This window comes from Lontra canadensis, unplaced genomic scaffold, assembly GCF_010015895.1.
Source record: "Lontra canadensis isolate GAN:19392208 unplaced genomic scaffold, GSC_riverotter_1.0 scaffold80, whole genome shotgun sequence".
Taxonomy (NCBI): Eukaryota; Metazoa; Chordata; class Mammalia; order Carnivora; family Mustelidae; genus Lontra; species Lontra canadensis.
The window spans coordinates 9,390,961-9,418,276 of NW_022631074.1; the positions used below are offsets into that span (position 1 = coordinate 9,390,961).

At 38.9% G+C, this 27,316-nt stretch overlaps 1 protein-coding gene across 1 annotated transcript in view; it reads left to right on the forward strand.

The window, feature by feature from the left end:
* CRYBG3 (crystallin beta-gamma domain containing 3) overlaps positions 1 to 27,316 on the forward strand; it is a 109,607-nt gene that overhangs the window by 77,315 nt on the left and 4,976 nt on the right. Inside the window, exons 16-19 of the mRNA XM_032882249.1 lie at positions 4,465 to 4,574; positions 8,120 to 8,246; positions 20,228 to 20,367; positions 23,026 to 23,149. Coding sequence (XP_032738140.1) covers positions 4,465 to 4,574; positions 8,120 to 8,246; positions 20,228 to 20,367; positions 23,026 to 23,149 — 501 coding nt within the window. The remainder of the gene's footprint in view (positions 1 to 4,464; positions 4,575 to 8,119; positions 8,247 to 20,227; positions 20,368 to 23,025; positions 23,150 to 27,316) is intronic.

Consider the following 27,316-nt stretch of genomic DNA (forward strand, 5'->3'; position numbering starts at 1 on the left):
TCAGGCCTATTGGGAACATTTCCTTTTTGAATATAATTAAGTTGTTATACTTGGAGACGCTTCCTGCGAGATCTTTATTTCAGATCTTTGAAAACTCCAGTGGTGAACTTGTAAAGAACTTGTACATGAATCAGCATAACATGAGCAATTAAAGAGTTAAGCAGGGATAATTCCTAACTGCACATTTTCTGAGTTTTAAGTGCAGATAAAAGTCACATTCTTGTAAGTTCTGTTTTTCCTCCCCTACATTCCTGTTCCTTTTTACGGACTTCCTTGTTTGGGGCAGATTGCTTGAAGGATTTTCTTTATAGTATTTCCAGTCCGACTTGAAGAGAGAGGAAGCAGCAGAAAATGCCGAGTGAAATCAGCCCCACTTCATATTTCTGGATCTGACTCAGCCATCGCCTTGTGAAATAAGTGTTTCTGACAGGTGTATGATAGCCAGATATTTAATAACATGCAGACAAAGCCTCCTTAGTTTACCTAGTATCAAAGTTTGCACTATTTTCACTGGACCAAATTTTCAGTATGTTTTGCTTATTTTTACTTGGGGAGAGAAAGAGGTTCTTGGCTGACTTGGCAAACTCTGGTTCCATTCAGTAACTAGCAAGTGTTTTCTCCTTCACAAATAGCTGTCATAGTCAGATTGACTATTCAGATGCTGTGCTCAGATGGGATAGTTATTTTCCCTGAGGACTAAGAAGGAAATGACATCTCAGAGTTCAAGTCCAAGGAGGTTTTTTTTTTTTTTTTTTAATGCTGTTGATTTTAAAGGAAACCTCAAGGAACATAAGAAGGGAAAAGCCAGAATATGCATATGTATAGATATAAATAAACATCATGAGTGTTACTCTGATAAATATATCATTTTTTGATGTGTCACCATATTATAATGAGGTATGTCTTATTTGAGACCCAGAACACCTCCTTTGAAAGATTCTTATTTGTCCTCTGGCTGAAGACCAATCACCAAGTCTAACTGACAACTCAAAATATACAGCATCGTTATATAGTTCTTCATAATAGCAGCTGGCATTTAATTTTGTTTTTACTTTCTCCAAAGAAAACAAAAACAATATGGATTATGTTCATAATGTCATCATCTCTTTATCTTAGCAGATCAGACATCTCACTAGATTAAATCCTATAAAATTGAGTTTAGTTTTCAGGGAGGTTGTAGTCAGGCACAGTTCTCTAGAAATTCTAACAAGTTATTCCCTTTGATACAACTAAGGACTTTTTTTCCCTTAGAATATTTTTCAAATCCATGGGCAAATGTTATTACAAACTTTGATTTCTTTGGATATTGAGCCCCTCCCATTTTATATGTGATTGTAGTTGAGAAAAAAGCAACTGGATATTTTTTATATTGCATAATTTGGCCACATTGAATTTTAGAGTTGTCATAGGATCTTTAACAGTTACCATGTATGGGGGATAGGAAAGTGACAGTTTTAGGCAAATATCAATAAGATTAAAGAATACTAAAGGAAAACACTTCTTCGTGGTGTTGACCATTTTTATAGAATTCAAAGACCAGAAATAGGAATAGCTACTTTTCTAAGTAAAAAAAGCCCTCTATGAGTAATCAGGGAAGTAAAATTATTGTGTAGTAAGTATTTGATGTGAGGAGTACATAACACTACCACCTGAGACACTATGATGTAATAGAAGAATAGAAACTGATAGAAACTGATAGAAACAAGACTGTTCTTTGTTTAACAATTAACATATTTGTGTGAGGAAAGTCCAAGGGCTGCAGAAAGTCAAATATGCAATAGAAAGTTTCTCATAGAAATTATCATAGCATTTGAAAAAATAAAGTTACTTTGAAGAAATTATTCTGATATTGTGAAATTAAGCACAACTTATGTGTTTGGTCAGTAATTAAAATTCTGAGTTCTCAGTTTGTACGATTAAAGAGCTATTACATTTATATTCATATAGATCATAAATGAAAAGTACGTAATAAGCTTCTGTGCAAAAAGTTCCTCATAAAATGGTGGTAGTTTCTGTCTGAACTGGTAGTTCCAAGAAGTAATATATATGAAAAGGCAGTTGGCAATGCAAAACCGAGGTACCGTGTTTGTGTGTGTGTTTATCTGTACAATTCTGTTTCTGTTGGGGAGGCTGGTAGATATTGAAAAGGAAACCAGAATATAACTTCTCCACCTAGCTTTTCCCAGGTCTTAATTTTACCAAGGCACTGTTACTTAATTTCACTAGGAGTAGCAATCAAATTATTATAATTAATAAGCACAGAATTGGTTTTTTTTTAATTTTTTTTCAGAATTGGTTTCTGTATGGACCATTCTCAGAGCATTATTATGAGAATTCTATTCCAAGACATTTGTCGGGTAATCAAAATGAGGCATTACTTCTCTGGGGTTGATCAAATTTTGGGTGAACCCTCTGGCACTGTGTATCATTTGGGGAGTAAAAATTTAAAAAAAAAAGCTCAGATCAGCATTAAGCCTGGTTTTTCGGTTTGGGCAAAGAATTAACCCATCAAATCCAAAAAGTATTTTATGGCAAATGTGTTTCTGTTTGTGTGTCTGTGTATATTGTAATTAATGCTCCTGGGACTAAAGACAGACTAAACACTATAGTTGGCTACTATATATATGCCATCCAAAATATGCTTAACCTGCATGGTCAGTTGTCTGGATTTATGGTGAAATTGTGAAGTATAAATCTTATGCTCAGCAACATAAAAACAATGAACAAACTGGGTAGTTGCAGAGTAAACAAAACAGCTGTGACCTCTGTTCTCATGTGGCTTTTCCAACTCTTAATCATGAATTAAGATATTGGCATGTAGACGAAATTGCATTTTTTGGAAGTAAAATTGTGATTTACTTCTCAGTCTTTTGTTTTATAAGTCTTTAAGTTAAAACACATAGTTTGGAAAATGACTAACCAAAATATGTGTTTATCAAGAAAATGAGGGGCAGTTTCCCTGGACACATGGAGTTGTTTTTCTACAAGGAATTGTTTCAGAAGTCGGTCTCATTTTGGACTTCCTGGTTGTTGCTAGCCTCTGTATCCACCAGAAGGACCATGATGGAAACTTGCTGGTTATATCTCCTTAAGGTTGTACCACGCCATGGTTGGTCCAGGGGAGCTGATTCTCCCCTTTGCTGATTTTTGGTGGTCTTTGATGTCAGAGCAGAAGGATATAGTCAAGAAGCGGTTCCTCAGAACTTAGAGGCTGTCAGCCTCTAAGAGGACTCTTGGGAAGATGAAGGAGGCAAACAGCAGTAGCTCAAAGCTGCTTTGTTCTTGATACAACACGAGCAGGAGAAAGGACAGTGCTGTCCAGCCCTCAGTATGATGGATTATTAGCTACAATGCAAGCCTGTGCAAGATGAACCTGTGGGCCGTTTTATTTCAAAGCGCCAGTGTATTTTGAAATATTTATAGGGCTCATTAATTCTTTCTTCCCTATTATATAGATCCAAGGCTACTAGAGTTGCAGATCATTGTGTATCTGGTCTGAAGGGAATCATAGTTGAGATTTCATGGATTTTTCAACAAAAGGAACTAAAGTAGAAATGTGCTTATATATAGCTGTAAACTTTATATTTAAGATAGTCTTAACAGTAAAAAGGAGCCTGTTGGCTGAAATACATGGATGTCTTTCTTTTTTCACCATAAATCTTCTGCTAATCTCATTGTCGTTATCTTCTCTGCCATCTGCCCCTTTGTTCTCTTAGGCCCACTTGCCTGCATGCACTCATACTCTGTCCTGCAACCTTTTATTAACTGGATCAGTGAGACTTGGGAAGAGAAAAGGCTTACCAACCACTCCACATACTAACTGAAACTGCCTTCATATTTAGAACTAAATTGCTTCTTATCTTAAACCTGTAGTCTCAGCACAAGGGATAATTGATACAATGGGCAGGGACCACATATTAGTGGAGAAGGGATTCTGATTTAATTCTGTTTTCTGGGCCTCGGTGCCCAGAATCTGGTGGAAAAGATGGATGAAAATGGTTAACTGTGACATTTCCAGAAATGGGTAAGGAAACAAAAATGGGAGTTTAAAGAGAATATTATCCTTAACAAGGATCCATTGGTAATAAATAAGACACTCATATTTTGCTGAATTTTAATTTTTAAAAGATTTATTCTATGAGACTGACGCACTACCTACTGCGCTAATGAGGCACCTCCAAAAGATTTATTTTAGAGCATAGCAGGAGGAGTGGCAAAGGGAAAGGGAGAGAAATGCTCAGGCAGACTCCCCATGAGCATGGAACCTGATGGGGGGCTCAGTCTCATGAACCCGAGATCATGACCTAAGCTGAGATCAAGAGTTGGATGCTTAATTGACTAAACCACCCAGGCGCCCCAATTTTGCTGAATTTTTTACAAATATAAGAAATAAAAGGTTATCATTTGCTTTTGTGATAATGTCAAGCAGTTGTTTTCTGTTAATTAGTTGTGTTATTCTCATAGCTCAAAGCATTCAGTAAACCAGGGTTCCAAGGTGAATGCGTAGATTTTACAGAAGAAATTTCTGATTTGACTTCATTCACGCCATGTTCTTTTAAAGTTCTTCGGGGTTGGTAAGTATGCTTGTTTTGAGTGTTTTCTACTAATGTTTAGTAACTAAATTTCCTTTAAATTTACAGATATTTAACTTGTTTTATTATTATTTTTGATTGACAGTGATTTAAAGTCTTTTAGTCTTTGGTCAGTTGCTAATTAGCCTATATTAATTTTGCCTATCTTGTATTATGGGCCATTGTGTAATACAGAGGGAAAAAATGCTGATTAGCTAACTTTGGGAGCATTGTGGCCATTTTATTTTCTTACTGTTATTTTAGATTATTTCCTAAATATTTTGAATGCTTATATTGTATGTTATTGGATAGCATAATAGAATGTTATATAAAAACTAGTGTTTTGTCCATAGTAGACCTATTACACTGAAATTAAAAAAAAATTGTTTAAAGTATGTATCAATCTCATCTCATAGATGAGGACTCCTGATTTCAAAGTTAGGGTTTCCTATGATCACATGATCACATACCAAATGTCAGACCCATGATTGCTTTAGTCATTTTTTTAAAATTTAATTAATTCTAATAAATTTAAATTAAATCTTATGTTCTTTGAGCTATAGCTGTATACTAGATCTTTTTCAGATGTAAATGAACTGTGTGTGATTCCCAAGACTAATACATATTTCCTCATTTTTTTAATTGTAAAATATACATAAAATACAGTTTACCATATTAACCATTTGAAGTGTGCAGTTCAGTGGTAGGTCTGTTTCAGGTATCTACCTAATAACTCATAAGAATTTTCTGTTCATTCTTCAAGAGTCTTGGATTCGTTAGTTCTCCTTTTCCTCTTGAATCATTTCTTCTACTTGCAGAACTCCAGTCTCCTGGTTAGCTTCACTCCAGTATTATCTTCCTTCCATCCTTTACCAGAAACCGGTCATAGCCCAATTATTTGTCCCACAATCCAGCTTATTATTTTTATTACTCTGCTTTACATTCCCCAGTCCTCCTCTACTACCAGTCAGATCGAGTTCAGATGCGTCCTTTTCCAGATTTACTGTCAGTCTTATCTGCCCCACCCATTCCCCATTCTGTCCTTCCAGTGTCACCCTCTCTTCCCCTCTTCCCCCCTTCCCACATTTACTGTGCCAAGTATTTTCTGCCTTACCCTCTATATCAGGGGTCAGTCCATAGACCTTTTCTTTCAGGGTCAGGTAGTAAGTATTTTTGGCTTTGTGAGCCTTGCAGGCTCTGTCCCAGCTACGCAGTACTGCTGTTACGAGCACAGACGCAGCCACAGACATTACACAAATGAACGGCTCAACTATGTTTCAGTAAAACTCTATGGGCATTGAAATTTCAGTCATATAGCATATTCACATATCACAAGCTGTTCTTTTAATTTTTTTTTTTAATTATTTAAGCACATGAAAAGCAGACTTAGCTTCTGATCTGAAACTGGCAGTTGGACAGATGGCCCACAGGCTGTACTTTGCTAACCCTGCTCCCTATGAATGGCTCTAAGTTTCAGGAAAACCTAGCCAGCAGATGTTATTTGTTCGGCCTACACAAACTGTTAAAAAAATATATCAACATTTTGGATTAGGGTTTTTTCACCTCTTTAAAAAAAAAAAATCAGAAGATTTGAAAACTGAGAAACATTCACCTTTGGGAGTAATTAGTGAGTGTTAACTAAATGGCATATGTGATTCCAATGTGCTATAGGATATATTCCAAGTTGGTTTTGTTTTTTTTTTTAACCTGGTATATTCTTCATGTACCTTACTGCCTGGCCTCCTATAGGTATGTAAGCTTGTGGCCCCCATTTAATACTAAACCAAGTATATCTTTATGGGTCAGCCCATCCCCATTCCCTCTGTCAATCTTCTTGATTAACCCTAATTCCACCAGTCTTTCTCTCCCAGATTTTCTATAGCTCTTACTAGTTTGAACTTGTCTCTGCATGTTAAAAGGATATGAAGGTATTTGTAATATTAAAACACATAAAATAGGACACTATAACTTAAGTTAGACTATCTGCAACTTTTTAGTGAGAGAGAAATGTATAGTGGGCACCTGAAATAACTCTGTTACTAGTATTTGGCTCTGAGTTTCTTCTCCACTAAGATAAAAGAAGTTGTTTTATAAGATATATTTGCATTTTCTAATAAAGGGAAATATTGAAGGTTTTCTGGTGGAAAATGTTTTTTCTTGACACTGAAATCTAGGACAAATTAGCCATATGTTCACTTTATATAGAGAATATACATTTTATATATGTATATATCTATGTGTAGTTTATTAAACTGCAGTTTAATAACAGAATATAGGAACCCTGGCAGTTGTGTAAGTACTTGGAAGACCTGGATTGAAGCCCAGTTCTACCACTTCCTAGATACATAACCTTAAACAAATTGGATTACTATCCAAAATTAGTTGTTTCATCCTGTAAAGGAGGGATAATAATGGTACCTACCTCAAAGGATTTTTTTTTAAGATTTTATTTATTTATTTGACAGAGATCACAAGTAGGCAGAGAGGCAGGCAGAGAGAGAAAGGGAGGCAAGCTCCCCGCTGAGCAGAGAGCCCCATGTGGGGCTCGATCCCAGGACCCTCTGGGACCATGACCTGAGCTGAAGGCAGAGGACTTAACCTATGGAGCCACCCAGGTGCCCCTCGAAGGATTTTTATAAGGGCCAAATAAATGATGCATATTGCTGAAGGGCTGAAACTCCATGCCTGACATATTAGAAATATTTGATAAAATGCCTAGTTACATAGGAGATATGACAGTAAGTTATAATGTTACAGAGCATCTCTTTGGTGGTCCAGAGTGAACCTGGCCTAGCACAAAGACAGTTCTGGTGGTCTTAGAGTGTCGGGCTAGGACTTAAACACACTGGACGTGAAGTAGGAAGAGCCCCTTCATTTCTCCCTTGGGCTCTTTCTTTTCAAAAAGGCATTTCCTAAGCAAACTTCTGATGAGTGATATATTGAAGATAACCACTATCAAAGATTCTAATGGACTTAATTCTTTTGTAAAAAAAAAATTTTTTTCCATTAACAGATGTATAGGTGACAGATTTTATATACTGCTGTGTGATTTTTAGAGTCTAGTTTCTGTATTCCCCAGACTGACAGCAAGCCCATCATTAAATGAGGATAGAAGTGATTTTTTTCCCTAAAAGAACTTCTAATCTGTTCAAGTACTTAATAATCACTATAATCTGATCCCAGGGTTTTGTACATGAAGACACTAAATGAAGCTAATATTGGTAGCCTAAAGCAGATGTCCTGTTTCAAATTTCAGCTCTGACTTTTAGCAGTTGAGAAGACCTTGGGCAAATCATCTAACCTTTCTAATCCTTAGTTTTGTTGCCTATAAAAATAAGGATGTGTTTCTACTTCATAGAATTGAGGACACAACGTAGTAATACAGGTTACGTATCTAACTCACGTATGGCACAGGGTAGGTAAGCAGTCAGTAAAGGATAGTTTTGGTTGTTTGTGTCCTACTCCTCCTCCGGTTCCCACAGCACGGTGATGAGCCTGCCCTCCCACCTGATGCAATTTGACTGACTGTCTCACGGCCTGTTTTTAAGCTGGCTCCTGTATTACCCAGAGGACATTTCTGATAATCAGTGTGTGTTAGAAGAAGGCCTCTATGCTGACCTCACTTCCTGTGGCTGTCCAACATCAAGGGTGAAATCACTCAAGCCTATTGATTATGTAAGTACTTTGCTTGAATGCATAATTACAAGATGTTTTCTTGTCCAGTTTAATTACCATGAATGACGTGACATTGGAAGAAGTGACACATGGGTAAATATAAAAATATGAATAATTTATTCATGGACTGTAAAGTTGGGATTCACTCATGAAATCCAACCAAAATGTAGACTGATTTATATATTTAAGTGAGAATTCAAAACACAGGAACTAGAATAATATGAAAAATAATAGTATTTTGTAAGGCCACTGGGATATCGAATGAGATGATGCTTATAAAATGCCTAGCACGTGGTGAGCACTTATTAAATGTTAGCTATTAATTAGCAGTAAATTTTTGGCCATAATTGTAGCAGTTGCTTGATAACAATTATAACCTGTTCATTTTATTACTCTACTAGATAAGTCACACGATAATTTGCTAGTCCCGTGTACTGTGTTACTTTAAGGCATGGATCTTGATATGGCCACTGGTACTGATTTCAAACCTTCGTTTGGGGGAACTAGGGATTTCCTGCCTGGTTTGTGCAGAGTTACCTGTGTCACCTTGGAGACCCACATTTATAAGGTTGATAGTTTCTCCCTTCTATTGTATTTACTCAGAATTTTAAATTGGAGCAAAACGGGATCACTGCTTTGCAGCATTAGTTCACACTCCATGTTTATAGGGTCTATGCAGAGGAAGTAATGAGGATCTGGGATTATCAAGATGTCTGATTATGATCATTTCATCAGGGCATTTAGTCAGAGCTGAGGTTTATACAGAGGTGATTTGAAGCCCTGTGTAACGGTAGTAGCGACTGAGACCTTTCAACCAGAGCTGACTCCAGAGATGACCATCATACTCAGAAACTTTGGTCCCAACGTAAGCAGTGTAGTCTGATTTCACAAGACATTCCTGGATAGAGTATTCTTGGTATCAGGCTAAGAATAGTCTTGGGTGAGGAACAAAAATAGGAACAGTCTGTGGTCCTCTCAGTGGCCCTTTAGACACCAACTGGGAAAGACTAAGTGGCTATTGATACTTCCTGTCTGTTGGACAAAAACCAGTGGAGAAAAAAGAATGTGGTCTGGTCAGTCTCTCCCAAGTATTGATAAGGCTGAAAAAGGCATGGAAAGCAGTCCATATTTACTGGGAAAGGAATTTTCTTAGCAATTTTCGTGGTCAAACCAGCAGATAGATACTTCCTTGGTATTAACTAAAAGCAAAATAGAGAGCTCTCAATATGAAAGTACCATCTTGAAAGGATTTTGTAGGACTTCTTTCGTTGTGTGTGTGTGTGATTTTTTTTTAAGTTTTTTATTTTTTATAAACATATATTCTTATCCCCAGGGGTACAGGTCTATGAATTGCCAGGTTTACACACTTCACAGCACTCACCATTCAGCAAGCTAAACCAACTAAATTTCTAGTGAGCTAATTTTAGAAAAAGTCAAAATGAATGAGTGTTATTTTTCTTTGAAGAATTACAATTTTACATTCATGAAGTCAAAAGTGAAGAATGAAGAATGAAAATAGAAAAATGTTTTTAAGTTTTATTGCAGAGTTGCATGTCACTGTTTGGGTTCCATGGAACCCAAGCAGTGTAAGTGAAGGTGTCTCTTTGGAAGGGCCGGGGAGCTATAGACAGAACCTTTTCACTCCAAGAACTGATTACAGTTTCACTCCAAGAACAGATTTAAAAAGCTGAATATAGTCAGGTTATGTAAGGGCAACACATTTATCTTCTTAATGCCTTTACATGGAGTGTTTTAAATCTTGGAAAAGTCTTTGTTGAGGATACATTTAGGCAGTAGGTTTGGTTTTGAACTGGAGGGAATGTGATGTGAGGGTGGGCATCCCAGCAGAGACACCCAGATTGAGCATGAAAAAGCCTTAACAGAGGTAACGTTTTCTTGGTGAAGTCAACCATGCTACCCCTGTTGGCTCTGATGCCCTGAGTTGATCAGACCTAGGAGACTGATATGTGAACCAGGTCAGTACACTAATCTGTAGTAGGTGGATTCTCATGGCTGCAATGCTTGAGAATTCTGTCCTGAGCATTTTTCTTCCTCTAAGGGAACAGGGGAAACTGAATTAGTCCTCAGAAGGTTATTTGTTGAGCATAAGCTTTAGGCAAAGTGAAGTTAGTTATCTTGAGATTAGTTAACTCAGCTAACATTCCCCACAAAAGAGACTCCTAGGGGTCTCAGTTGTGTGCGTGCTCCAAATTGTGTTGTCTTCCCCTGGAAAATGCGAGACACACTCTACCTATCCTGCTTCTCTGATTCAGTCCCTCTCCCCTGGCCTTTTTCTCCAGATTTGTTAATGCTATAACATAAGCCACAGTCCAGTGGGTTTCTGGATTAATTCTGGGAAATGTTTCTGTCCAGTTGAGTTGCCTTTACATATATACATGAGCCAACCTCATGATTCTGTTAATTATTTACAACTGCAGAATTATGAAGGTGTTGCCTATAGCTGGCATTTCTAGACACACTATGAATTACTGTTGAAAAGTCATAACGGAGTAATATTGAGAAGTTTTAAAGATCCCATCTTCATACAAGATCAGTATGTTTTGCAAATGACTGTTTGCTCCAGGCTGATTTGTTTGCCCAGACTTACGTTACATTCTAGAGACCCATGGATAATTTGCAGTCATTTTACAGTGACAGGACCTTGGGAGCATAGTTGATAGTTCTGCTTCTCACTGACCATGACACTGGGAAAAATCACTTAATTTATTTGTACCTCCATTAACTCATCTGTGAAGAAACTGTTAGAATAGGTATTTTCAAACCCTTGTCTGTCTTCAGTTCTGTTGCAAATAAGTATCTGGATATATTTCTAATTGAATATAAAAAACATGGTATCCAGTGTTAGGACTCCTGTGATCTGAGGGAATAACGTAGTATATTAGCTTTCAGTAAGGTTATGCCATAGAACAGTCCCCGGTGAGTGGGGAGCCCACATAAATGCTTGAGGCATTGGTCTCGTAGTGTGTGGGGTAACCTGCCTTTACTGTGTTTCCATGCGAGTGGCCTTCAACCCACTGCTTCTGTAGTGTCTCCGTGGTAGCCTGGCATGGACATGGCCTCCTTTGAAGTAATAATCCAGTCCTGGCTGCTAGCAGCAGCCAAAGCAAAAGAAACATTGTAACAAGAGGCTGTGGAAAAACTTCAAATGAAATTATAACTGTGATGACATACATAATATTAGAGGTAGAATAAGAATTGGCAAGGCCGCGCAAGGGTGCTGAATCAGGGCCCCAGCTAGAAATAGTAGATGACTGTCAGGCCAGCCCCAGAATGAAAGGAAGCAATGAGTTCATAAAGTGTAGAAGAATTTGGTTACTATTAAATTTTTCAGCTGAATCCATACTGAGTTAATAGTATTAACTCTTTTGTACATTTTAAAAAAGGAAGGCTAGCAAAACCCTGCAGAGTAAACCTCACAGTTCCTAGTGAGACAGTTGAAGCATTTCCCTTCAAATTCAGGCAGAAGAACAAGGTCTCTATAATCACCATTTCTATTCAATAGTATTCTGGAGCCACAGCCACTTGAATAAGATTCAAACCAAACCAAACCAAAACATAAAGAAGAAACAAAATTGTCAAGAGTATGTACAGACAAATTCTTAGAGTTAATAAGAAGTTTTAGAAAGTTTCTGGGTATCAAGAAAATGCCAATTAAACTACCAGGTACTTAAGAATCTAACAAAGTGCTAATAAGTCCTTTATGCAGAAAATTATTTAGAAGACTTTATTGAAGGGTGTAAAAGATGAACCGATGTAACCTTTTATAGATTGAGAAGACTCAATATTGTGAAGTTGTGGTCCTCTCCAAATTAATACACTTTCAGGCAAAATGCTTATAGACTCTTCTGTCTTTCTAGGAGAGTGTCTTTTTAGGGTGGGATGGGAACACATGAGAAACTTATCCTAGATTTGGAGAAGACAGGGATCCAAAATAGCCAAGATAATTCTTAAGAACAACAGGCAAGATCATTTGTCTTCCCAAGTATATATTGCACTTACAACAATAATAATTAAGATGGTGGGTAGACATGGAAGGAGAGACAATGGAAGAGTGGAAGTGGAGAGCATAGAAACTGACCTTCATGAATAATGGAATTGGAAGCTGACTGAAATAGCATTACAATGAGGATATTATTAGCTATTAAATAAATAGTGTTGGGACAGTTGGCTCTTTACATGGGGAAAAAAAAAAAGAGTTAGAATCTCGGTTTACTCCAAACACAAAAATAAGTTCCACATGGATTATGGCCATCTAAATGTGAAAAACAAGCTTTAAAACATAGAAGAAAATATGGAAACTCACCTAATGATAATGGAGTACGATGGATTTGGAAAAAAAAAATGTGCAGGTCAGTAGAAGAAAGGTAAAAGGCAAGTATATTCATCTCCTATTGCTGCTGTAACCAATTACCGCAAACTTAGTGGCTTACAGCAACAAACTGTCTCACAGTTCTAGAGATCTCAGTGGTCATAGTGTGGTAAAATGAAGATGCTGGTAGGACTGCATTCCTTCCAGAAAATGCTAAGGGGAGTATCTGTTTCCTTCTGAATTTTCCAGCTTCTCAAGGTCCTCAGCATTCCTTGGCTCATGGCCATTATCTGTCTTCAGAGTGTATCACCCCAACTTCTCTCTGTCCTCTGACCCTTCTGCCTTTCTCTTATAAGGACCCTTGTGATTGTATTTTAGGCCTCTTTGGATAATCCAGACTAATATCCCCACCTCAGGATTTTTAATTTTTAACCACATCTGCAAAGTCCCCTTTATCACATCAGGAACATATTTACAGGTTCCAGGGATGAGGATGTGAACATTTGGGGAGTGGAGTGGGGGTGGGAGGTGTGGAGGTGGGGGAATATTAATTTTTTAGCCTATCACAGCAAGCCTCAGACTGGGAGAATATATTTGCAGCCCTTATAAAACCTGCAAAGGTTTAGTGAACAGAATATAAAAAGAACTCTTTCAAATCGGTTGAGAAAAAAGGAAAGCCTATTTCAAAACTTGGCAAAAAGACAGTTCGTAGAAGAGAGGAAAATGGCTAAAGATATGCAAAAAATGTTAAACCTCCCTAGTAATCAAGTAAATGAAAAATAAAACAATAATTAGGTAACATTACGTTACTTGAGATATGAACATGTAAGTGTCTGACAACACCTGGGTTTGGTGGGGTGGAAAAGAAATGGAATTATTCATGCACAGCTTTTGGAAGGAGGGTTGGTTAAATGGAGCAGGGTGGTAGAACAAGAATGTTTGTTGCAGCACTGATGGATGAAAAGTGAGATCCAGGTATTACTAAAGGGTGTTATTGTAAGATACATTTCAGTGATATTTAAAAACAAAGGATTCATGACCATTAGTGAAGTATAAAAATACGAGCTGGAAGGATTCACATCTTCAGCATAGTGGTTACCTTTACAGAGGAAGAGAGGTTCAAATTTAGCCATACCTGTTATGTTTTATGTATTTATAAAATTCAATACAAATATAAAAAAATTATTATTTTTGGGTGTTGGTTACATGGTCATCTATATATTCTTTTTCAAATGTAGCATAATTTATTTTTAAAGGGAAACCAATTAGGAAAGGTAGATCTATGATGAAACCGATTTTCTAAGCCAAATGAAAGCAGTTCTCTGAGGAGGATTATAGTTCACTGAAGAGTCTAGTCTAAGAGCCTGATAGACCCATACTTATCAGCTGAGTGGACCTGGGCATGTTTCTGACTACCTACGTCTCAACTTTCTTATCTAATAAAATGTGAGGTTTAAACAAGCTAGTACTTGTGCAGCCTTTAGCTCATAGTAAGCACGCAGTACTAGAACAGCTCACAGACAATAACTAATATGTGTTAGGCAACATCAAGACTACCATGAACTCGTGAGGCTGAAGGGATTTATATGTTTTTGTTTTTAATAGACCAGATTTAAAAGATTCCAGATTAGAGTCTTACGAGAGCTTTCTGAGCCTTCTGTTAAATTTATATCATTTCACATAACTTTTTCCAGCACACTATTTCGTACTGGTCTGGAACAGAGTGGTATTAGAAGTATGCATTATGGTTATTTTTCTTTAATTCACTTAAGTTGGACTTAGTGTTTTAGCCATGGTTCTTTGGCAAAGATTGAGAGGAAGCGATGTTGTCAGGCTATACAGATATGGCTGTTTTCAGTGGCTGATGGCTGAGTATTTTGAAGAGTGTATGTTATACTTAGAGTCTAACCAAGTAACGTAATCCTGAGGGTACTATCAACACCTTTTCCAGATAAGTGGTGATTTGAAACTCAAAAGAACTATACAGTTGCCAAAGTAAAGATCTGTAGTTTCAAGTAAAAAATTAGATTTATCCAATTATATTAAAAGTATGTAGATGTAAATGTGGTCCTTGTAGCAGAGTACTTGTACCAGGATCTCAGAACTTCCAGTTCAGGTGGTTGACACACTTTTCAAGCCACAGAGGGAGGTAAGAATAGGGGACATATGTATCCCCCAGCCAAGCAAGTTGGAGTCAAGTGCTCCAGACAACAGAAGCCAATCAGAAATACTATTCTATGTTATAATCACTGGTTTTAGAATCTGTTAGAGCCATAGTGTAGGAGTGAAGAACATGGCCTCTGAGGTCCTGTTCTCTGGATTCAAATGCCAGCTCTTCCACTGCTCTGTGTCACCTGGGCCTTGACTTTTCATCTGTAAAGTGAGGATAAAAATACCACCCACATCAGTGAGAACTTGTATGGATTAAAAAGTGAACAAATTCACAGTTCCCTAATCTCAATGTATTTGGGGATTTGGGATTTTTCTCCTTTTGAATAGTGGTATGATTCACACATAGCCTTTAAGGAAATATTCCCAAAGGGTCCCAAAGGGTTTGAAATAGCCCTGCATAATTAAACTCATTCCTATTACTATAGCAAATATATTTATAGCTACACATATTGGAGAAATATTATAAGTAGCCTTCCACTTATTCTGGTCAAGTTTTGTTGCCAATTGAATTAGGGGGGAAAAATTGGTTTTAGAGCTTCTTTGGTTTCAGGATTATGGATAAGGGGTCGGCGGATGCCGGAAGCTAAGCAGGGTTGGGCCTAGTTGGTGCTTGGATGGGAGGAGTTATGGGTGGATGTTTTTATATATAAAGCCTGGCACACAGGAGGGTGCTATATATCTTAGTTATTACTGGTATTGTCATTTAAAATGTATTTTACTTGATGGGATGATGAGGGATGTGTAGGGTTTTTTTTTTTCTTATTAAAAGTTCTTTTATACAATTTGTTCAAGTATTCCTTTTCTTTCTTAACTATGTCCTCTTTTTAGAAAAGGTGTCTGATCTTTGCCTGGCTTAGACTTGACACAGCAGGAATGTCCTGTTAGTGCTGACACCTAAGAAGAGCTTTTGGCCCCAAATGGTGGGCTGTCTTTTAAGTTAACATGGACAGAGGCCAAGACATTTGTAGAGCTCAGATTGTAGTTAAGTTCTGGTGTTTCCTATTGTCGTTGCAAAGTTCAGATTATTCTATAGTCTGCAGTTTTGAAGACTATTAATAGTTTATATTCCTACTTTCATGTCTGGAAAATGTATCAGAAACAAATGTGATTTTTAAGATAGGTCTTCAGGGTTCTTTATTTCAGACTGATGACCTGCCAGTCTCCCTCCATCATCCTGTCCACATTAGCACTTACGTTGACCTTCCTAACCTTTACGTACATTTTTAAATCAAGGGCATTTATAAATTTGAGTATATTTTATAAATTAAAACCACTTAAATTTAAACAATTTAATCAGAGAAAGATCAAGTTAAATATGTATTAAACTTCTAAAGGGTAGATGACTTTAAGCTTGGAAATAATTGATGTTCTCAGATGAAAAGTTTGATGGATTGAGCCACATGATGACCCCATTGTTGTTAATGAAGGAGTGAGGTATTTTTACTGATTTCTATAAACTCATAAAAAAATACTGTCTCAGTTATTTTCTATAATTTCATTCCCAGTCTCCTCACGTCATCATTTTAAAACCTATCTTCTGTGATCCCCAGCATCAACTTTTACATAGTATGCTAAAGATAAATTTATAGACACAGAATTGCTAGATTGTCTTTAAATTAGGGAGTGAATTTGATGCCATTTGAGTGATAATGGCAGTCTTTTAAAGAATGCCTTTATGGGCATTTTGCAAAAGGAAGAAATAAAATATACACAGGTCCTTTTTTTCTCAGAATAACATTTAGCATTTAAATTACATTCTCATAGTAAGCTTTTAGTTTTTTCCCTCTTGGGTTTAAAACAATTACATTATGTGAGTCTTAAATACAGGCATCTGTCAGTCCACCACAGTGAACTTTTTACCTGGGAGAATGTTGCTAATGGTTGTGAGCCCTGACCAGGCTCCTTGCCTGTCTGCCCTTCCTTACTAATTAATAACTCAACCAAATGTGTAAAGTGGTAAGCCAAAATGCATGTATTTATTTATCTATCTATCTATCTATCTATCTATCTATCTAATTAGTTAGTAAATTTAAGGGTGAGGATGTTGGGGAAAGTCCCAACAATAAAGTCAGGAGCTTATGTGTGAATTTTGGTTGTCCACCTTCAGTTACCAGTTCTAGTGGGTAATTTAGAGTCTGATGTTGGCTACATTTCTACATTTCTAACCTGCTGTTCTGGACTCCTATAAGGATATTTCCTCTATAAGCTCTTGGGATGCTTCCAATTTTGATTTTATAGGTAGCAGAGGAGGTGCCGAATCTTGCTTGTGGTCTTTCAGTGACTAGAGATGAATTTCTATTCCTGACCTAGTCTATGGTGTTTACTGAAGGAAAATCAATGCTTCTGGGCAGCCCATTTATGCCTGCCTTATTGTCTCACTTCACACAGTGACTGGTACATTCTTTTCTAGTATCCTCTAATTCCTAAATCTGTATTGTCCATTACCACAGCAGGAGCCACATGTGGTTATTTAATATTTATATCTGTAATATTTATATTTAATATTTAGTTCAATAAAGTAAACAATTTAAGTCCCATGGCCACACACACAAGCCACACTTCACATGATCAGTAGCCACATGTGGAAGAGCACAGATACGCAACCTTTCTCTCACTGCAGATGGTTCCGTCGGACACCACTTCAGACCTTCCCTAGTCAGCAGGGAACCTTCGCCACATAATGTAAAGAGAAAATGACTCACCTATTTAAAAACCTGGACATTTCTTTGGCATTCTTTTTCTATCTTGCTTTGTATTTCATCCTTTCAAAGTGCTCTTTTCCCTCATGGACTGATTCCAGTCAGAGGTTCTGAACTGATGGGAAACAGTGGGCTGGACCACTCACTTCTTCCATAGTACCATCCCTCTTCTCTTGCAGTAGTCAGCCTCTTTCTATCCACCCCCAATCCCCTGCCCCATCACCTTCCACTGTGCTTGCAAACATGGGCCTAGGCCACTAGCCCATTTCCCTCCTTCTCTTCACCAAAGATCTCTGAAAAATAACCTGTGCACCCCATCTACGATTCTTACAGCCTAGATTCCACCCTCCTCTCCTCCATGCCACTCAGAGAATTTTCTTACAGGTTTCCAGATGCCTCCTGATCGATCGCCAGACTGCAGCAGCCTCGTCACAGCCGCCCTCTTCCTCACTATGGGAGAATTTGACCCTGTAGGCAACTCTTCCTCATCCTTCCCTTTCTCCTTGTCTTCTGGAGTGTTTTGTCTTTGGGCTCCCCTCTCCTAGTACACTCCGCCCCCTCACAGGTCTGTCATCCTCCATATCCACCCCCACCCCCGCTGCCCCTCTGGCTTGTGTTTCCCAGCTGTGGGGAGTTGCCATACATACTTACCATGCCTACATTAGATTTGTTTTCCTGACCTCCAGATCAAACAGTCCAGTGTTTGGTGGATACTTCTCTTCAGATTATCCTGTGTCTACCTCAGCATTAAAACATTCTGTCCTAAATAGAAGTTCTTAGCTTCTGGGTACATTTTGCCTCCAGATTTCCTCATATATAATAAATTACACCACCATGTCCCAGCCACATCTTTTCGCATCTTTTTCTGTATTTACTCCTTCCATATGTTTGCCTTATTCTATCTATTTTATCACTGTGATAGTAATTCTGGGCATCCCTTATTCACCTGTCCTAACCTTCCAGCAGCCTCCTCCACCAAAACATACTTGTAGGTCTGGCCCTCTTTTTATTTGGACTAGAGTATTTTCCCCCATTTATTCCATTCTTTATTCTTCACTCATGTTGTTGTATGATAGATTTCTTGAAGTCCATTTAAAGAAAAACACACACAAAACAAACGTGCAAAATGTACATTAATAATCACCAACTTAAATTTCTGAATGAATATATTTCTATGGTTCAAAAATCAAAAAGTACAAAAGGCATGTAGTCAAAACTTCAGCTCTCACTTGTTTCTTATCTTCTCAGATCCTAGTCTCCTGACGGGTAGTCATGGAGTAGTTTCATGGGGTTTTTTTGTTTGTTTGTTTTAGAAAATTGTTCTTGTATATACATGCGAATTATGTGTGTACATGTACCTGAGTTTTCCCTTCTTTCCTACAAAGTGGAAGCATAAGAAGTACCTCCTTCCACACTGCTCTTCACTGTGTATTCGCCTCTAAAGAAAACGTTTTGGAGATTTTTCATAAAGATCTCCTCGTTCTTTTTTACAGCCATATCTCTCTGAATGGACCATAACTTATCTAGCCAGTCTCCTTTTGATGGACATTTAAGTCATTTCCCATCCTTTGTTATTCCAAACACTTCAGCAAAGAATAAGGCTTTCGTAATTCATTTTGCTCTTAGTTGTTTATTTACAGTTCTTTGAACATCCACAGTCCCTGCCACCAGTGCTCTGCTTCTCATGTACCAGCCCACTCTTAGGTCCCCATTCAAGAGCCTTCAGGGACTCCCTGTTGGCAGTAAATCTGTCTCTGCCTGTCAGTGGCAAGGAGAAGCAGACAATTCAATACCCATAGCAAACAGTGGGGGCACCTGACACACTTTTCTGTCGGACTCAATCTGGCCAAGTGAATCTATTTGCCTTTCCCTTCACATGTTCCTCTGTGCATTTGTCTCCCTTCCTTTGTATAGAGTGCCTTCTCTCCATTCTCTCTGGGCCTGTCCAAACCCACTGCCTCCTTGAAGACTGAACTCACATACCACAGCATCCACATCCATGGAGCTTCCTTGATTCCTGCTCCCTTCTGCTAAAAAGAATCTAGTCTTCTAGATTCCGAGTACTCTCAGGGCATATCCTTTTCTACCCTGGATTCCATTTCAGTGTCTGTGCAGTTCTCCTAACTCAGTTATTAATGCCCCGAACCCAAGGAACAGCACCTTGCTTTGTCCTCTCATACCTGAAAAGCCTTCTAGCGTGGTGTCCTGCATAGACCAATGAATGGAAAAGAGCAAAGTTGATTGTGTTCTTTGACACAAGAGGTTGAGAAATATTAACTTCTAATGTAAAAAGCAGTCCTGTCCCTGGGCATTCTGGCTTTTTTTTTTTTTTTCCTGTAAATTAAAAATGCCTTTTTCTTCCTCCTAGGAATGTTTTTAAGAATCTAGAGTCACCAAGTGTTGCATTGTCAGTGACAGCTACTGTGGCCTTCTGGGGAAACCTGGGTGCCATTCCATCCCATGTTTACTCTGTTACCAGCTGCGAGCACTGGCAGGGCCACGAGGTCCATATCACAGCACAACCAGACCTTAATTGGAACCAAGTGTCCATTTTCATTATGAGATTGATTGCTCTTCTAGAACTTTAATTTTAATTTACTGAAGAAGTGAACAAAAATTATGAATAGGATTTAATCTCACCAGTGCAGTTTTGACTGTAACGTCATTAGAGGGTAGACCAGTGGACTGTTTGCATTCGAGGACACTGGGTAGGCTGCCTCGGAGGTCACTGAAATGGGGTCACCATGTATGTTGATGCTTGCACTTTTTTGTGCTCTTAGGTTTTTGAAGAACCCTCCATTAGCCTTTTTGCTCTGGAACATTGTGAGGGAAGAGAGCTGCATCTAGAAGATGCTGTGAACTCTGTTCTGAACAAGGACCTGCACTTCTACACCCAGTCCGTCTGGGTAAAAAGTGGACTGTAAGTATGGGACGGTGCTTGGCCTGGTTCGGTCAGTGTCTTAGGAGAGAGTTGCACAGTTGCTTTTGATTTCCCCACTGCTGCTGTTACGTGATCTGAAGATACTGCCACTCTTTACTCTCTCACTGTAATAATGGTAGATTCTGTTCTGATGAGACTGTGGACCAGGTCCAATATGTAGTGGCACGCGGAGGTCACAGAGAAGGGCCCTTCAGGGGAGAAGGGCGGCCGTGTGCTTGGAGCCTGCTTCTTAGTGTAGGTGGACCAGATGACCTTAACCAGTTGAGCCCACTTCCCTTTCAGGACATATGTAATGAAATCAGTAACTTCTTTGGTTGACACCATTGCCTGCCTAAGACAACTATTTGTAAGACTCTTAGTGTTTTGTTGTCTTTTGATTTGGCATCTTGTTTGCTCTAGAACTCTTTGTTCCAGGTACTTATCTTCACACTGAAGATTCTGGTGGACCCGGCCCACCCACCAGTGTTGCTGTTCATATAGATTGTCAGGGTGTATCCGGGGTGTGTGGGGCCTGCACTTACACAATTTGGGAGACTGCTTTACAAAAAGATATGAACGATTATGGTTACATAAATTAGGTATGAACTTGCATATTTATTTAGAACAAAAATGGTAAAGGCCTGCCAGTGAGAGGCCTTGAGGTGAAGGCTGGAAGGCCTCCTGGGGGATCTGCCTCTCAGGGCGTTTCTGGAGTGTGGGCACGGAAGCCGCCCCTCCTCCTGTACTGCTGCTGTTTGTCAGCTCAGAGAAAACACATAGCTCACCAAGATTAATGTAAAGATGATTGTTTTTATTTCTTATGACTTTTACATTATGTGATAATCAACTCTGCTCATATAAATATTTGGGGATAACATAGCCAAGAATATAAATTGATTTGAAAAATAAGTCAACTATTATAATAAATGGCTTTTGAATTATTCACATGTATAGCAATTTTTCTTCTTCAAAGCATTTGACATTGGTGTTTCTTAAATGTAAATTGACTCACTGTCTCTAAGCATAATAATCCCCGTACTGTATGCCAGTACATTATTTACCACTGAACTAAGTCTGTTGGAATTGAAAGCTACATCCCTGTGATACAGGACTTGCACAGCATTTTTATACTTTTCTTTATGCTCCTACGTGGAACTGATAATTACTGATTCACTTGTTGTAATTTCTTACCAACTTATTTCAGTCTTTTGTAGAAAACTGGCACTTTTTAACCTTGACTTTATTTCTTCTCCTTAGCTTATTATCCACCTACTCTCCCTGTTCTGGATTCTCCGTAAGAGAATGGGAACACAGAGTAAGGAATAGGGAAGGCTGTCGAAAGATTTTCTTAGGCTACAGATGGCTTAGAATATGACAGTGCACAGCCAGCTACCCTCAGTGACAAGTTTTGTTTAATCCCCATATTATCGCATATCTCTGATTTGTGGTTATAATAACAGTCAAGCTTTAATGCCTTTTGGTTGTGAAATTTGCTGAAATTATTATAGAGAGAGGTGCAATTTATAAAGTCTTGCCTAGGTTTTATAACTGAAATTTCGCTGCCTATTTAAAAAGTCTACACAGCTGGGGAGATAGATAAGCATTTCTATGGTCACGCTGTCCTGACTCTGCACCAGTCTGGTGGCTTAGATTTGTGTAGGTGAGAAGGGGTAGAGGGAAGGTCATCTGTCCTATCATCCATCTGTGAAAAACCAGGGCAAGCCTGATCTTGACTGTGGGGGCAGGGTGCTCTGTCTGAACCAAGCAAGGTAGCTACCCTGTCTTCCACACATAAGTTCCGAAGGCACTGTTTGTGGTGACCTGGAGTCCTGAGAATTAGATCTTCTTGGTAGTCCCAGCTTACTCCCCTTCACTATTCAGCTTGATAACCACCTCCATCAGGGCTCAGCAAACTTTCTCTGGAAGGGACGAGATGGCATTTTCGGTCTGCTGGCCCTCCCATCTCCCTCATGACTATTCGGGGTGCTGCTGTGGGGTGAATGCAGCTGGTGTCAGTCAGTAAAGGAATGGGCACGGCTGCATGCCCCAGAGGTCTCAAGACTCATCTCAGGGCCATGCAGGCTTCTGTGTGCTCTCACTTGGTCCAAGTGGAAGGCCCCAGGGGTATTGAGGATTTGCAAAAGCTCCTGGGCCTTGAAGCAAGACAGGGATTTCTGTGGGTCATATGAAGCTGTCCCTGGTGGCCTTGGGGAAATTATAGGAGGAGGTGTGTCTGAGTGAGCTCTGAAGCCCCCAGGAGGGGCCCTGGAGCGCAGGGGAGGACGCAGCTAGGCATGGGAGCAGGAACTAGAGCTGTGTAACTGGAAACAGTGAGACGCTATGGTTTGTCTTTGAAGGTTGAACAGTTATGAAAAAAGACAGTATTATCAAAGAAACACAGAATTTTAGACCTGGTGGGAAGGAACCTTGTTTTAGCAGGTTAGAAACCAGAATCCTAGTTGGAATGCAGATCTTTTGCGCCCCCAGTGCAATGGGCTTTCACCTAGTCCTTCCTGCTTTTCCATTATACTTCTTTTCCCTTAAAAATCTATAAGCCTAGGAGTTTTAAAGAATGAACCTTATATAAAAGAAGGTATTTTTGACAAGGTTTTGTGTTTTATTTTTAAGTACCCTAATTTTTTTCCTGCTCTCATATAGGTGGATAGCTTATGAAGGATCCAATTTCTTAGGAAGACAAATCTTACTTGAGCCTAATGAGATCCCCAACTGGACAGCATTCAGCGGATGGAAAACAATTGGTTCCCTCCGTCCTATGAAGCAGGTAAGGAGAAAAAAAAAAAAAATCCCGTAAGACCCAAAATAGCTTGATTTTTTAGTAGAAATGTCACGAACCATAGCAACTGGAATATTGATCATTTAGTTTGACGTTTATGTTACAGGGGCTCCAATTAGGATGAGGAATCTTAGAGACATTAACCAGTTTGTTAAGTTGTATCTAAGGTCAGTGTTGGATTTTAGCTTTGAGTCCAAAGTCTTATTGACCCTACTGACTTTTCATGGAAAAATGAGCAGCATAAGCTCTGTGGGAAGCAAAGAAAACAATGAACTCTGAGTCTGCCCTAGTTCTACTTTCTAAGTATTAGGACTTTTTTCCTCTATTTACGTAAAACTCGGGATAAATCTTGGTATTTATAACACACCTACTGCTTGTTGGTCTTCTGTTCAAAATCTTCCTGTATCCTTTGGGATATGAGCTGATCTTCTCAATGTGCCTGTGTGCTATGGCCCCCTTGCTTCTCCAGCCTGTTCCCTCACTGGTCTCCTTCTCACTCAGATGGGGCCGTGACACAGCCACCAATGTGCAAATTGCTTTCCTGCTCAGGTTCTTAACACAGGGTGTGCCCTCTGTCTAGAAGTTTCTTCCCTCCTTCTTTGCCTGGCTAATTCTACTCATCTCTGTGTCCCATCTTCCAGGATGCCTCTTTCACCCTCTCTCCTAGTCTGAATTAGATTCTAAAAGACCTGGTTCTTTCTTTTCCTACAAAGATGAGGCATGAAGTCTGTAACGACACAGTTGTGGTTGGACAGGGCATGTTCTTACTCTACCACATGCCCGGGAAGCCAGGGGCTGTGCATGTTTTGCTTGTAGTTCTACTCCTAGTATCTGGCACAGTGTCTGGCACATTGTAAGAGTTCAGGGGCTGTTTAATGAAGGAATAAAGGTATAAATGGATGTTTGACATGAGGCTAAGAATTGTGGAAGATTTAAGGAATAGACATGATCTCTGCTTTACTGGAACTTTTACGTGTTCGTTGGGTAAAACAAGTCCAACTCAAAATGGTACCATAAAATGCAAAACAGTGTATAGCCATCAAAAAGCTACAGGCAATGCCTGGTTTACAGAAAGGGAGTATGAGCATGTATGGAGTGGTGGAAGGTTTCACAGAAGGTGAGAAACCCATGCCTGGCTGTTGGGTGCAGTGGTCTGTGGATACGCCATTTGAGGCCTAATTAGAAACATTTCTCACTTGATGTCAACAGCCCTTTAAGGTGGGAGTTGTTATTCCCATTTTCCAGATGGGAAAATCAGGGTCAGAGAGGTAAAAGCAAATAGGCAAAAGACATCCAAGTGTCAGAACCAGGACTTGAACCCAGATTTATCTTCTAAACTTTGTGTTGAGCAACCACACCCTACTTTCCTCCAAAACAAGATCAGTATTTGCAGAGTGGCACCATATATTGCAGACCCCAAGCTGAGGGTAGCAGAGTGGATGTAAGTGCTGAGGCTCTGACGTGCACATTGGACATATTAAGTGTTAAATAAATAGTAGCCAATAAAAAATTAACCTAATTGGTCTTGCTGCCCTCCTCTCTCTCTCACATGCACACACACGTGCACCATGCTCATTCCCACCCCTCTCTGGTTCTGTTGGTTCAAATTCTAGCTCTGCCACTTGCAAGCAGTGTGAGTCTGTGTGAGGAATCCAATTCCTCTAGTGGAACAGTGATCACACTGCTTACCTCTCAGTATTGCTTTGAACATTGAATAAGAAAAATGTATACAAATAGTCTGACACAACATCTGGCTTATATTATTACTGTGGTAACATTTATTTTGAAAGTTCATTATTCATAGTGTCCCTTGAGAGAATCAGAGATGCTCTTCTGAGGGTGCTAAGGTTTAGCAGGCTTTTCTGGCAGAGGCTATGGTGTGGGATTTCCTGACCCTCACGTATTGCTTACTCCTCACTCCTGTCACATGGGATGAGGGGTAATCACACTGAAAAGCCCTGGGGAAAAGCAAGGCAGAAGTGGGAATTCAGTTTAGCTTTTATCAGCTATATAGTAATGCCTAATCCTACGTTGCTAGGAACTCTACAAGCCAAGCTGGATGCTGAGACGATTTTCCTCACTTCTGAAAGGTGGTTCCTTTTTTTTTTTTAAATTTCTTTTCAGTGTTCCAGAATTCATTGTTTATGCACCACACCCAGTGCTCCATGCAATGTGTGCCCTCCACAATATCCACCACCAGGGTCACCCAACCTCCCTCTCCCTCCCCTCCAAAACCTTCAGTTAGTTCCTCAGAGTCCACAGTCTCTCACGGTTCGTCTCCCCCTCCAATTTTCCCAACTCCCTTCTCCTCTCCATCTTCCCATGTCCTCCGTGATATTCCTTATGCTCCACAAATAAGTGAAACCATATGATAATTGACTCTCTCTGCTTGACTTATTTCACTCAGCATAATCTCTTCCAGTCCCATCCATGTTGATACAAAAGTTGGGTATTCATCCTTTCTGATGGAGGCATAATACTCCATAGTATATATGGACAGTATCTTCTTTATTCATTTGTCTGTTGAAGGGTATCTTGGTTCTTTCCACAGTTTGGCGACTGTGGCCACTGCTGCTATGAACACTGGGGTACAGATGGCCCTTCTTTTCACCACATCTGTATCTTTGGGGTAAATACCCAGTAGCGCAATTGCAGGATCATAGGGAAGCTCTGTTTTTAATTTCTTAAGGAATCTCCACACTGTTTTCCAAAGTGGCTGTACCAACTTGCATTCCCACCAACAGTGTAAGAGGGTTCCCCTTTCTCCACATCCTCTCCAACACATGTTGTTTACTGTCTTGTTGATTTTGGCCATTCTAAGTGGTATAACAATGTGGTTTTGATTTGAATCTCCCTGATGGCTAGTGATGATAAACATTTTTTTGTGTGTCTGTTAGCCATTTGTATATCTTCATTGGAGAAGTGTCTGTTCATGTCTTCTGCCCATTTTTTGACATGATTATCTGTTTTGTGCTTCCTTGCTGGGGAAGGATGTCTCTGAGATTGTTCAGGGTCCTGCGATAAAGGAGAACTAGAAAAATAGCTTCTAAGTTTATGTAAAAGTTTTTTTGGCCATTAACATTGTGCTGTTCTTCATTATGCTTTAGAAACCATTTGATTCATATTCTGGTTTAACATTTTATTTTAAAATAATATTTTTATAGGTTATTTTGCCTTTGTTTATTTAGGGCACAGCTTTAAGACCCAGCAAAGGAATTCTGCGCTTCTAAAAGGGTACTATGGGTCATTTTCTTTTTGGTAAGGCTGCTGGTACTGCTGTAGTTCATATTCTTGTTTGGAAATCAGTAATAATTAAAATGCGATCCTCTTTGAGTTTGGGAATTAGGGAGTCACTAAGGCACTTATAATGCAAACCAGTATTTTACAGTATAATTACAGAAGAGTCAGACTACAAGTGTGTAATAAGGGTAATTAGTACTTTACTTGAGTTAATTGATTAAAACTGTGATGTTTGGTCCTAACATAATTGGAACTCTGTCCTCTGTGAAGGTCACACCTGTTTTCTTCTACATATAAGGTAAGGAAACTAATAAAGATGTACCGAAGCCTCAAGAAATTAATAATTGCAGTGGGAGACTTACTGAATTATATAGACGTACTATCAGTCACAGATATTTAAGTACATTACTGTTGCATTATGAATGTGGAAGTAGTGCTTTAAAAACATTTAAAACATTTTGCCTAGTAGAGGTCTTTTTTTACCTGCTTTAAATTACCAGATAAAAATTTGTCCCAGAGTGTCTATTTCCATAGAAATAAGGAAAAAATTCACATAGCAGCAGTGCACCAAAATTCAACTGGCTTCCTGTTGATCTAAGGTTTAGAGTGTAGAATATGGTGGGCTTACCATGTTACATTGTTGCATTTCCCTAACAATTTCTCAGAGTGAAAGTACTTCCTTAGTAAATAGTTTGTTATTTAGCAAAGTTCCCCCTAGGATGCCAACATATGACCCAAGGTGGGGATGTTGAATACCCTGTCTTTTAATTCATCAAGACTGGAAGCTTAAGGCCAAAAGAATGGTTTCTTGGGAGTTTCCAACCTGTGTGATGTCCTTTCATTATCTGACTTAATTCACACTGCCACCTTTGGACTTGGTCTCTTATTCCCTGTGTCTGAGGGTAACTAGTATAT